The following is an 11,682-nucleotide window of genomic DNA, read 5'->3' as shown; positions in this document are numbered from 1 at the left end:
CAGCGAATGATTAAAAACCCTGAAGCCCCCGTGATACTTCCCCTCCGTCCTTATGGGCCAATGATAGAGGATGGCCATGGTGGAGAAATGCAAGCCTACCAGTATTGGCCTTTCTCCTCTTCAGATCTATATAATTGGAAAAATAACAATCCCCCTTTTTCCGAGGACCCCACCCGGCTCACAGGTCTGATTAAGTCATTGATGTTTTCACACCAGCCTACTTGGGATGACTGCCAACAACTCTTAGGCATTCTCTTCATGACAGAGGAACGAGAGAGAATCCTCCTGGAAACAAAAAAAAATATCCTCGGACCAGATGGGCGACCGACACAACTTCCCAACATAATCAAAGCTGACTTCCCCTTGAACCAACCCAACTGGGACCCCAACACCATTGAAGGTAGGGAGCATCTGTCCACTTATCGCCGGGCTCTAATAGCGGGTCTCCGAGCAGCCGCTAGACGGCCAACTAATTTGGCCAAGATAAAAGAAATTATTCAAGGGCCTAATGAATCTCCTTCTATGTTTCTGTAGAAAATTATGGAGGCATATAGGAGATATACTCCTTTTGATCCCCAGGCAGAGGATCAAAAGGCATCTGTCACGATGGCCTTTATTGGGCAAGCTGCCCTAGATATTAAAAAAAGGTTACAACGCTTAGATGGATTACAAGATATGACTTTGAGAGATTTAGTCAGAGAAGCTGAGAAGGTATACTATAAAAGAGAAACTGAGGAGGAGAAGGAACAAAGGAGGGAGAAAGAAAGGGAAGAAAGGGAGAAAGAAAGGGAGCAAAGGGAAGATGAAAGAAACAAAAGACAGACTGAGGCATTGACTAAGGTCCTGGTCACAACAACAAATAGGCCAGAAGTTAAGAGACAGGGAGACAGAAAGAAATACCTGGGTCCACGCCAGAAGCCACATCTGGCCTCAGATCAATGTGCCTACTGTAAAAAAAAAGGACACTGGGCCAAAGACTGCCCTAGAAAGAAACAGCCACGCCAGTCAGCCATTCTAACTCTGGAGGATGATTAGGAAAGTCGGGGCTCGGATCCCCTCCCCGAGCTCAGGGTAACTTTTGAAGTGGAGGGGACCCCAGTAAACTTTGAAGTGGACACAGGGGCAGTATACTCAGCCCTCAAGGCCCCATTGGGCCCTCTATCAACTAAAAGGTCTTTAGTTCAAGGGGCTAACGGCAATAAATATCGGGCTTGGACAACTAAAAGGACCATGGACCTGGGAAAAGGAAAAGTCCATCACTCCTTCCTAGTGATCCCAAAATGCCCAGCCCCATTAATGGGCAGAGATCTGCTCACCAAACTCCGGGCCAGAATAACTTTTAACCCTGAAGGCCCCCAAATGGAATTTCTAAATCCTTCAGTAAAAACTCCTATAGTCATGGCCTTAACTATGTCAGTAGAAGATGAACATCAACTCTTCACACCCCCCAAGACTGATCAAACAGGCAAGCTATCCCAGAAATGGATAACAGATTACCCAGATGCCTGGGCAGAAACTACTGGGTTAGGCCTAGCTGTAAAACAACCTCCAATAATGGTGGAGTTAAAAACCTCAGCCTCCCCAATTAATATTAAACAATATCCTCTGAGCAAAGAAGCTAAAGATGGGATAAGGCCCCATATTCAAAAATATCTGGCCTTGGGGGTCCTAAGGCCTTGCCAATCGGCCTGGAATACTCCCCTGCTACCAGTAAAAAAGCCAGGAACTGGGGACTATCGCCCTGTTCAAGACCTAAGAGAGATCAACAACAGAGTGCAGGACATTCACCCCACAGTACCTAATCCATACAATCTGCTTAACACCCTGAACCCTGAGCGAAAATGGTATACTGTCCTGGATTTAAAAGATGCTTTCTTTTGCTTGCCTCTACATAAAGATAGTCAATTGCTGTTTGCTTTTGAGTGGGTAGACCCAGAAACCGGAACGTCCGGTCAACTAACTTGGACTAGACTCCCACAAGGGTTCAAAAACTCCCCCACTCTCTTTGATGAAGCCCTTCACAGAGATCTCAACAACTTCAGAACCATGCACCCCGAAGTCACCCTACTCCAATATGTGGATGACCTGCTACTGGCAGCAGACACCAGAGAAAACTGTGAGTCTGGGACCCAAGCACTACTATCCGAGCTTGCTCAACTCGGGTATAGAGCTTCTGTCAAAAAAGCCCAAATATACCAGCAAGAAGTAATCTTCCTGGGCTATTCCCTTAGGGGCGGTAAACGATGGCTTACTGAGCCCAGAAAACAAACCGTTGTGCAGATACCACCCCCATCTAATAAGAGGCAACTCAGAGAGTTCCTCAGAACTGCTGGCTTTTGCAGGTTATGGATACCTGGGTTTGCATCCTTAGCTGCTCCTTTATACCCGTTATTAAAGGGAAATGCCCAATTCCAATGGAACCCCAAACACCAACAAGCTTTTGATAACATTAAAAGGGCACTGCTATCTGCTCCGGCCTTAGCACTCCCGGATGTAGAAAAACCCTTTACTCTCTACATTGAGAAAAAAAAAGGAATAACGCGAGGAGTGCTTACTCAAACTCTAGGACCTTGGAGAAGACCTGTAACCTACTTATCTAAAAAGCTGGACCCAGTGGCTAATGGATGGCCCCATTGCCTAAAAGCTATAGCAGCAGCAGCCCTATTAATCAAAGATGCTGATAAGTTAACGCTGGGGCAGAAGCTAACCGTTATAGCCCCCCATACCCTAGAGAGCATCATCCGCCAGCCACCAGACAGATGGTTATCAAACTCTAAAATAACACACTATCAGAGCCTGTTGCTTGACAAGGACAGAATAATACTGGGACCCCCCGCCCCGCTTAACCCAGCTACACTACTACCTGAGCAATCATCAGAACCTGTCACTCATGACTGTCAACATATACTGGCAGAAGAAACCAGTGTACGACGGGATTTAAAGGATCAGCCACTGCCCCACCCTGAGGTCATATGGTTCACTGACGGCAGCAGCTTTCTCCAGGACGGTAAGCGATGGGCTGGGGCAGCAATAGTTAGCAGAACTAAAGTCATCTGGTCCTCTAGCCTCCCGGAGGGAACATCCGCTCAAAAGGCAGAGCTAATCGCCCTCACGAAGGCATTAGAGCTTGCGGCAGACAAAAAGGCCACCATATATACAGACAGCCGCTATGCCTTTGCTACTGCTCATATACACGGGGCTATCTACCAGCAAAGGGGACTATTAACCTCGGCGGAAAAAAAAATAAAAAATAAAGATGAGATCCTCCGCCTCCTCTCAGCAATGCAAAGCCCTAAAGAACTAGCTATAGTGCATTGTCCAGGACACCAGAAAGGAAATGATCCCGTAGCGGTCGGGAACAGAAGGGCAGATGAAGAGACTAAATTGGCAGCCCTAAACGGAATAACTATGTTAACACTTTCCACACGGGAGAAATATAAGTCAGGAGATTTAACTACATCAGAGCATCCCGACAACTTAACAAAGGACAGTGACACTGAACTCCTTGACTACACTGAACCCAGCTTACAATTTCAGAAAGCCCTACACTACGTTAAAAATGTACACCAACTCACTCACCTTGGTTCAAAGAAACTGCAGGCATTCCTAAAGGATCAGGAACAGAGTTTTCCACTAACTGGCTCACAGCGAAAGAAAATAACTGAACAAGTAACAAAAGCCTGTCGGGCCTGTCAATTGGTTAATACATACCCCTCCAAGCTTCCTGTAGGAAGACACCTACGAGGGACCAGACCAGGACAATTTTGGGAAGTGGACTTTACTGAAATTAAGCCAGCAAGGTATGGACTTAAATATCTCCTAATCTTTGTAGATACATTTTCAGGATGGACTGAAGCCTTCCCCACAAAAAAAAAAACGGCACAAATGGTAGTCAAAAAGATCCTGGAAGATATTTTTCCAAGATACGGCCTGCCCAAGGTAATAGGGTCTGATAATGGACCGGCGTTCGTGGCCCAGGTAAGTCAGGGGTTAGCCAGGACCATGGGGATTAATTGGAAGTTACATTGCGCTTATAGACCCCAGAGCTCAGGACAGGTAAAAAAAATGAATAGAACCATTAAAGAGACCTTGACAAAATTAAGCTTGGAGACCGACATAAAAGATTGGACTATGCTCCTGCCTTATGCACTGTTTCGTGTAAGAAATACTCCCTCTGTTTCTTTGTGTAACCTCACCCCCTATGAAATTCTCTATGGTGCCCCTCCTCCAGTAAGAGACCTGACCCCAACTCTAAGACCTAACGATTCCTTTCACACCCCCTTGCTTGACAGACTTAAAGCTCTTGAAAGAACCCAACAATACCTGTGGAAACAGCTGGCCACTGTCTACCAACCTGGGGACGAAGGGACTCCACACCGATATCAAATAGGAGACTTCGTCTATGTAAGACGACATCAGGTGTCAACCCTAAAACCCCGCTGGAAAGGACCATACCAGGTGCTACTTATCACACCTACAGCGGTAAAAGTAGATGGAATCACTTCCTGGATCCATGCCTCTCATCTCAAGCCTGTGCCTTGTCCAGACTCTGGCTGAAAATTGGAAAAGACTGGTAACCCTCTCAAATTGCGTATTCGCCATGTGGATAGGGCTATGGATTCTCCCCCTGACCACCAGCAGTCCTAACCCTCATCAGCCCATTCAGCAGCGATGGCTAATCATAAATCCTACTGGACAGGAAGTATGGTCTATCTCACATACAGCCCCCTTAGGGACCTGATGGCCATCTCTCCACCCAGATATTTGTCAGCTGGCTATAGGTCTTTCCTATTGAGACATCCCTGATAAAAAAGATCCCACTAAAATTCCATTAAATCCCCCCCGTACTATAGATAATAAAAACAAACATTATGGATGTAGGGACATACAAGCCAGATGTAGGTTGGCTAGCCTAAATTATTATGTATGCCCGGCGGACTGTCGAAACCACAAACAGTCACAGCTGTGTGGGGGAAAAGCCGACTTCTTCTGTAAGTCATGGGGATGTGAGCATACAGGGGCTGTCTGGTGAAACCCAAACTCTCCTGATAGTCTGATTCGGGTAAGAAAAAATAATACTAAGTTAAATCCCAAACAATGTCTCCCATTTAAACGGAGCCCCCAAGCGGGGACGTCTGGACTAGTTGACCCTACTCCATATGACACAAATAGCCTATACAATCCCCTAAATATAACTTTCACCTCCAAAAAAAAAAACCAAAATATCTGGGCATGACTTTCAGGAAAAACCTATGAAATGCGATTTTACACCACAGGATATGATTTTGGCCTGTGGTTCACTATCAGGTTAAAAAAAAAAATTCCCTTGACCATAGGGCCCAATCCCCTCAAGCCAATAATTAGGCCTCATAGACCATCCGAACCTAAACCTACTAGGGATCTTTCACTTTCCCATACTCCTCAAGTTTCACCTTTATTTACTTCTCCAATCCAGAGTGAAGTCAACCCCTTTCCCTGGAGGCTAATTGAAGGAGCCTTTGCGGTGCTAAATTTCACACAGCCAGACCTCACTCAGTCCTGCTGGCTCTGTCTCTCCTCTGCTCCTCCTTACTATGAAGGGATAGCAATTGATGGGACTTATGTAATAAAAGCGCAGAGTTCCTCCTATAATTGGGGTGAAAACCCTAAACTAACCCTCCCAGAAGTAACTGGGGCAGGCTTATGTATAGGGTCTCCACCTAAAAGTAAACAACACTTATGTATCCAGACAAAAAATATTGACATCACACAGGGCTTCCTTACTCCTGATAATGGAACTTTGTGGACCTGTGACACAGGGTTGACTCCTTGCATTTCAGCCCAGATATTTAACAACTCTATAAATTATTGTGTAATGGTGCAGATATTTCCCAGAGTGCTCTATCATGATGCAGATTCATTTGAAGATCAAATAGGGGGGCATACAACCCGGTTTCGCCGGGAACCTGTATCCCTCACTTTAGCCATCTTATTAGGAATGGGAATTGCTGCAGGGGTGGGCACAGGGACCACCGCCCTGGTCCATGGGACACGACAAATGACCCAATTAGAAACAGCAATGGACCAAAACTTAAAGATATTAGAAACCTCCATCACAGCTTTGCAGGAATCTTTAACCTCTCTCTCTGAAGTTGTTTTACAGAACAGGCGAGGGTTAGATCTCCTCTTCATGAGAGAAAAGGACCTTTGTGCTACATTGAGGGAAAAATGTTGTTTTTATGCCGACCATACTGGAGTTATAAGAAAATCTATGAGTAAACTAAAAAAACGCCTTAAAGAGCGCCAGAGAGAAAGAGATACCCAAAAAGGGTGATACGAGTCTTGGTTCACACAATCCCCCTGGTTAACTACACTTTTATCAGCCCTGGCCGGCCCTCTAATAATTCTTATATTGTTGCTAACTCTAGGACCCTGTTTACTCAATCGTGTAATTTCCTTTCTCCAATCCCAAATTAGACAAGTCAAACTTATGGTAATCAGACAACAATATACCCCACTAGCAGACACAGAAGGTGACACCCCCCAATGATCACTTTTATGATTAAAAGTAATCAGAAAAAAAAGTGGGGAATGAAAGGTTAATAAAATAGGTACTTGTCACTCTGTTTTTCTATATGCTTAACAAAACACTGTTGAAATCTTGTTCCCAGGATGTGTTGTCCCCAACTGTGAACTCTTTGCTAATCTTGTTCCCAGGATGTGCTGTCCCCAACTGCCAAACTGCAGGATGCACTCCCTCACTCGGTTACAGGCAAACTGCCCACTCACCCTGACCCATCAATAAACTTCCCTCCCTGCCCTCTCCAAGAAAAGTATATAAGCTCTGCTCAAGCGGTTCTCAGGGCTCTATCTCTCATTGCTATAGAGAGAGCCCTAGCATGCTGGTCTCCAAATAAACCCACCCTTCTGCTTTTGCATAAGAAAGTCTCTTGTGGTCTCTACTCCGACGTTTCGCCATACCCTTACAGACTAAGGAAAGAGAAATTCCTGGGTGACAGGATAGTCCCCTTGCTACAAATACTCCTAGGCTAGAGTATTGTTAACAATGGCTGCTGTAACAAAGTGTCACAGACTGAGTGGCTTCAACAACAGAAATGTTTCCTCTCATAGTTCTGGGGGCTGGCCCACAATCAAGATGTCAGCAGGTTATTCCCGAGGGCTACAAGTGCAGGATGTGTCCCAGAACTCTCCCCTTGGCTCACAGATGGCCATATTCGCCCCATGTCTGCTCACATTGTCTGTGTCCAAACTTCCTCTTCTTATGAAGACTCCAGGAATTGGATGAGGGCCCACCTAAGGACTTCATTTTTCTGACACCTGTAAAGACCCTGTCTCTAAATACTGATTTAAATTCTAGGATACTCAGGGTTAGAATAGCTACACATGAATTTGGGGGAGCAAGCGATGGGGATATGATTCCACCCCTGACAGCCAGTTTGGCTGTTCACAGTAATTAGAGAGGTCAATCCCCTCCATTAACTGAGAGCTCTAGTTCTCCATCCCACATCTTCATTCCTGGACACAGGCTCATGGGCAGTCCCTGAAACACTGCCCATCTCCTGGCAGAGAGAAAGGAGACCTGGGCAACTTCAAGCAGCCTTTTGAAGCATTGGCAGAGAATCAGCGCACCCCACTCGGGTCCACAGCTCATCAGCTACAGCAAGTCAGAGGACCAAGTCTGCTGTCAGTAGAGGATATTTCAGGAGGGACATCAAATATTGTGGACAGTCAGGCACGGTGGTGCACGCCTGTAATCCCAGTGGCTCAGGAGGCTAAGACAACCAAGCCTCAGAGGTTCAAGGTGGTATTCTTTAAATTAGAGAATGGAGAAGGGATGATAGAAATACCTGAAAATGGCTTTGGGGTGTCGAGGTATATAGCGCATTGTATTACTGCCGTGTGTGTGTGTGTGTGAGTGTGTGTGTGTGTGTGTGTATGTGTGTGTTTGTGTATACTAGGGATTGAACTCAGAGACACTCGACCACTGAGCCACATTCCCCAGAGTATTTTGTATTTTATTTAGAGACAGGGTCCCTTTGCCTGGCATCCTTTTCTGGTCCACCCTCCTTTGAGGAGACTACATATGTAACCTTCCTAAAAAGCTCGGCCCAGCAAGGCCTCTGCTTGCTGTCAGCCAGGCCACTCTGCTGCCCCTGGGCTCCACAGTCCAGCCACACGGAGCTTCTTCAGGTACTCACTTGATTTGGGGCTTTCACGGCACAATTCTGCAACCTCACACCCATCACCACCCTCCTTTAGCTCCCAACTTCTTCACTGAGGTTTGGGCACCCAGTGGATTCTTTCAGTTCATGTGCATCCACAGCGCCCTCTACTGCCGCTTCTGAAGCACAGCACGCGGGGCCCCCCACACTTCAAACTGCAAAGGAGGCCCAGATTGGCGGGTGTTATTTCCTGGACCACGCTGTACCAATATAGCAAAATTAATCGGCAAAGTTTGTATATATACGTCTGCTTTATGATGCTGGGGATCAAACCTAGGGCCGCATGCATCCTAAGCATGCATTCAACCACTGACCCATACCCTCATCTCCCAGTATATCTTTTTTTTTTTTTTTTTGGTGGGGGGTACTAGGGATTGAACTCTGGGGCACTCAGCCACTGAGTCAATCCCCAGCCCTATTTTGTGTTTAATTATTTAAAGACAGGGTTTCACTAAGATGCTTAGCGCCTCGCTGTTGCTGAGGCTGGCTTTGAACTTGCAATCCTCCTATCTCAGCCTCCTGAGCCACTGGGATTACAGGCTTTCGCCACTAAGCACGGCCCCCAGTTTATCTTTTTTTAAAGCTAGATGCAGTGGCCCTTGCCTGTGATCCCAGCAACTTGGGAGGCTGATAAAGGATGATTGCAAGTTCAGTGCCAACCTGGGCAATTTAGCAAGACCCTGTCTCAAAAAAATAAAAAGAGCTGGGTAAAGACCCCTGGACTCAATTCTCACTACAAAAAAATCGTTTTTTTAAGGAAAATGAATCTATCATGTAAAGACTGGGAGAAGAAAATAATAGCGGCTCATAGATGCCATGATTAATAATTAATAGATAATTAACACTGATTAATAATTGACCAATGGATATGATCATTATCAATAAATGTTAAATCAGCTTTCTGGATGTTTTAGTCTGCTTAAGTTGCTATAACAAAATACCTTAGACTGGGTAATTTATAAATAATAGAAATTTATTGCTCACAGTTCTGGAGGCCGGGAAGTCCAAGACCAAGGTTCTCACAGATTTAATATCTGGCAGGGGTCCTTCCTCATGGATGGCAACTTCTCCATGTCCTGCCACGCTGTAAGGGAAAGTCAGCTCTGGGGGCTTCCTCACCAGAGCACTAAGCCCACCCCCATTCCTCCCTCTAGGCTAAACTGGTGTCTGAAATGACAGCCCTGGAGACCGTGCTCATCTGCTCAGGCTGCTCAGGACCCTCAAGACTTGAGAACCTCCAGAAGGCCCTACCTTCTAATCCCATCACCTTGGTGACCAGGTGTCAACATAGGAATTTGGGGGACAAAAACATTCAGAGCATAGATAGCACTGGTTTACCAAGGAGAGGCAGAGGAGGTTTGCAAGCCAAGACACCTGGCACCACTCCTGGATCACCATTAGTTCTTGCTCATCTGACATCATTCCCTGCCTGCGTTTCCCCTCATGTTTCTGGACCCCACAGTGAGGCTTGCTCGGGGCTGGGGTGGTGGCTCAGCCGCAGAGTACCTGCTTAGCATGCGCCAGGACCTGGGTTCAAGGCCCAGCACCACAAGAAAGACAATTAACAGTAATGCTTTGTTCCTGTGCCAATTGGCTGGAGGCAGCTTCAGGTCTGAGTGTTCCTCTCCCTCCGCCCTCCCCAACTCCTGCTGTTCTCACCTCTCCCCCATCGTTCTTCTCCTGCCGCTCCCAGAGTTAGCCCATCCCAGGGCTCCCACACAGCATCTTCCCCCAGGCGTCTGCAAGTCTGGAGCTTTGGTAGGATGCTCTATGTCCCCAGACTCATTCCTGAGTAGAAAGACTGGAAACCCTCAGAAACAAGAGGCCTCAGGGTGCCTCAGTGACGCAACTAGGCTTGGGCTCCTTAAGTCTGTCAGTCACACCAGGATGCACTTTGGGTGTGATGTGGACAGCTTTGGAAAGGTTTCCCCCACCCACCCCTTTGTCACCCCCATTCCTCCCTCTAGGCTAAATTGGTGTCTGAAATGACAGCCCTGGAGACCGTGCTCATGTGCGCAGGCTGCAGTAGCAAAGTTCCCCTGGCTGGGTGGCTTCAGCAACAATTCTGAAGTCCAAGATCAAGGCGTTTGGTGTCTGAGGAAGCCCCTCTCCTTGGCTAGCAGATGGCCACTCACAAGGCCTTTTCTCTGTTTGCACACACACACCCCTGGTGTCTGTGAATTTAAATTTCCTGTGTGTGTATGTGTGTGTCTGTGTGTGTGTGCACACACACACATGTGCACTGGGAATGGAACTGAGAGCCTCGTGCATGCTAGGCAGCTGCTCTACCCTGAGCTATACCCCAACCCCAAATTTCCTCTTTTATAAAGACACCAATCAGATTGGATTAGGGCCCACCCTAACAGCCTTATATTAACTTGATCACCCCTTTGATGGCCCTAGCTCACAGTCATGTTCTAGGGTGCTGGAGGTTAGAACTTCAATGTATAGAGGAGGCACAGAATTCATCTCATGGTAGGAATGCCTTGGATAAGGTGTAACCAATCCCTTGGGGTTCTCAGAATATCAGCAAAAACTGTTGCATGGGTAAGTGAATAAGTATGTTGTCCCATGAAAACCAGGGATGTTTAAATGAATAGGTACAATCACTTCAATGTCCACTAGCTTTCTGATTCAATAACAGAGAACAGGTAAAGCTGGAGGGCACAGACACCTGGGTCCTTCCTTTTGGCTGAGCCACTGATGAAGGAGACACAGGATACCTTAAAGAAACCAGAAAGGAAAGAAAGCAAAAGGATTCTAAACTTCAGAATTCATATCTCAAAGCAGCCTCCGTCCTTACAGAACTTTTAAGCTTATAACCAATCCTGCCATGTTCTCTGTGTCATAGGAGTTTTGTACGTTTGGGCAGAGGTAGAGCTTGACACTCTCCTGGGCTCACAGTAAGAAGAAAGGAAGTGTGGGTCACAAGTCCAAGGACTGAATATTGGGAAAACCAAAGGAAATACAGTCATGTGATACTTCGCCATGGGGATATGTTCTGAGAACTGCATCGATCGGCTGTTTTGTTGTGCCAACAACATAGCAAGCACTGACACAAAACTAGATGGTATAGCCTACACCACAGGCTCTATGGCAGCCTGTTGCTTCTAGGCCACAAACCGGTATAGCATGTCACTATATGAAACATTGGTGGCAATTATAACACAATGATATTTGTGCATCTAAATACATCTAAGGGGCTAGGATTGTGGCTCAGTGGTAGAGCGCTCACCTAGCATAGGCAGGACCCAAGATCAATCCTCAATACCACATAAAAATAAAGGCATTGTGTTGTGTCCATCTACACCTAAAAAAATATTTTAAAAATTTGGGAAATGAGTTTAAAATAATAATAATAATAATAAATACATCTAAACATAAAAAAGATACTATAAAGAGTATAAAGGATTTTAAGATGATATACCTGTCTAGGCCCTTACCATGAATAGGAATTTAA

General features: G+C 46.1%; 1 protein-coding gene across 2 annotated transcripts; it reads left to right on the top strand.

The window, feature by feature from the left end:
• Window positions 1–634: 634 nt before the first annotated feature.
• Window positions 635–6,924, top strand: LOC144370814 (uncharacterized). 2 transcript variants are annotated; one of them, XM_078032067.1, is made up of 3 exons: window positions 635–2,116; window positions 2,852–3,007; window positions 3,833–6,924. In XM_078032067.1, exons 1-3 carry the CDS (start codon window positions 1,231–1,233, stop codon window positions 4,555–4,557), a joined length of 1,767 nt encoding a protein of 588 aa, XP_077888193.1. In that variant the 5' UTR covers window positions 635–1,230; the 3' UTR covers window positions 4,558–6,924. The 2 variants fall into 2 exon arrangements, 1 of the variants encoding a protein (XP_077888193.1); XR_013430777.1 differs by having other exon boundaries at window positions 1,261–2,116; window positions 2,915–3,007.
• Window positions 6,925–11,682: the final 4,758 nt, after the last annotated feature.

This window comes from Ictidomys tridecemlineatus, chromosome 15, assembly GCF_052094955.1.
Source record: "Ictidomys tridecemlineatus isolate mIctTri1 chromosome 15, mIctTri1.hap1, whole genome shotgun sequence".
Lineage (NCBI taxonomy): Eukaryota > Metazoa > Chordata > Mammalia > Rodentia > Sciuridae > Ictidomys > Ictidomys tridecemlineatus.
The sequence above is the reverse complement of the archived record's forward strand: the minus strand, read 5'-3'. Positions and strand labels throughout refer to the sequence as shown.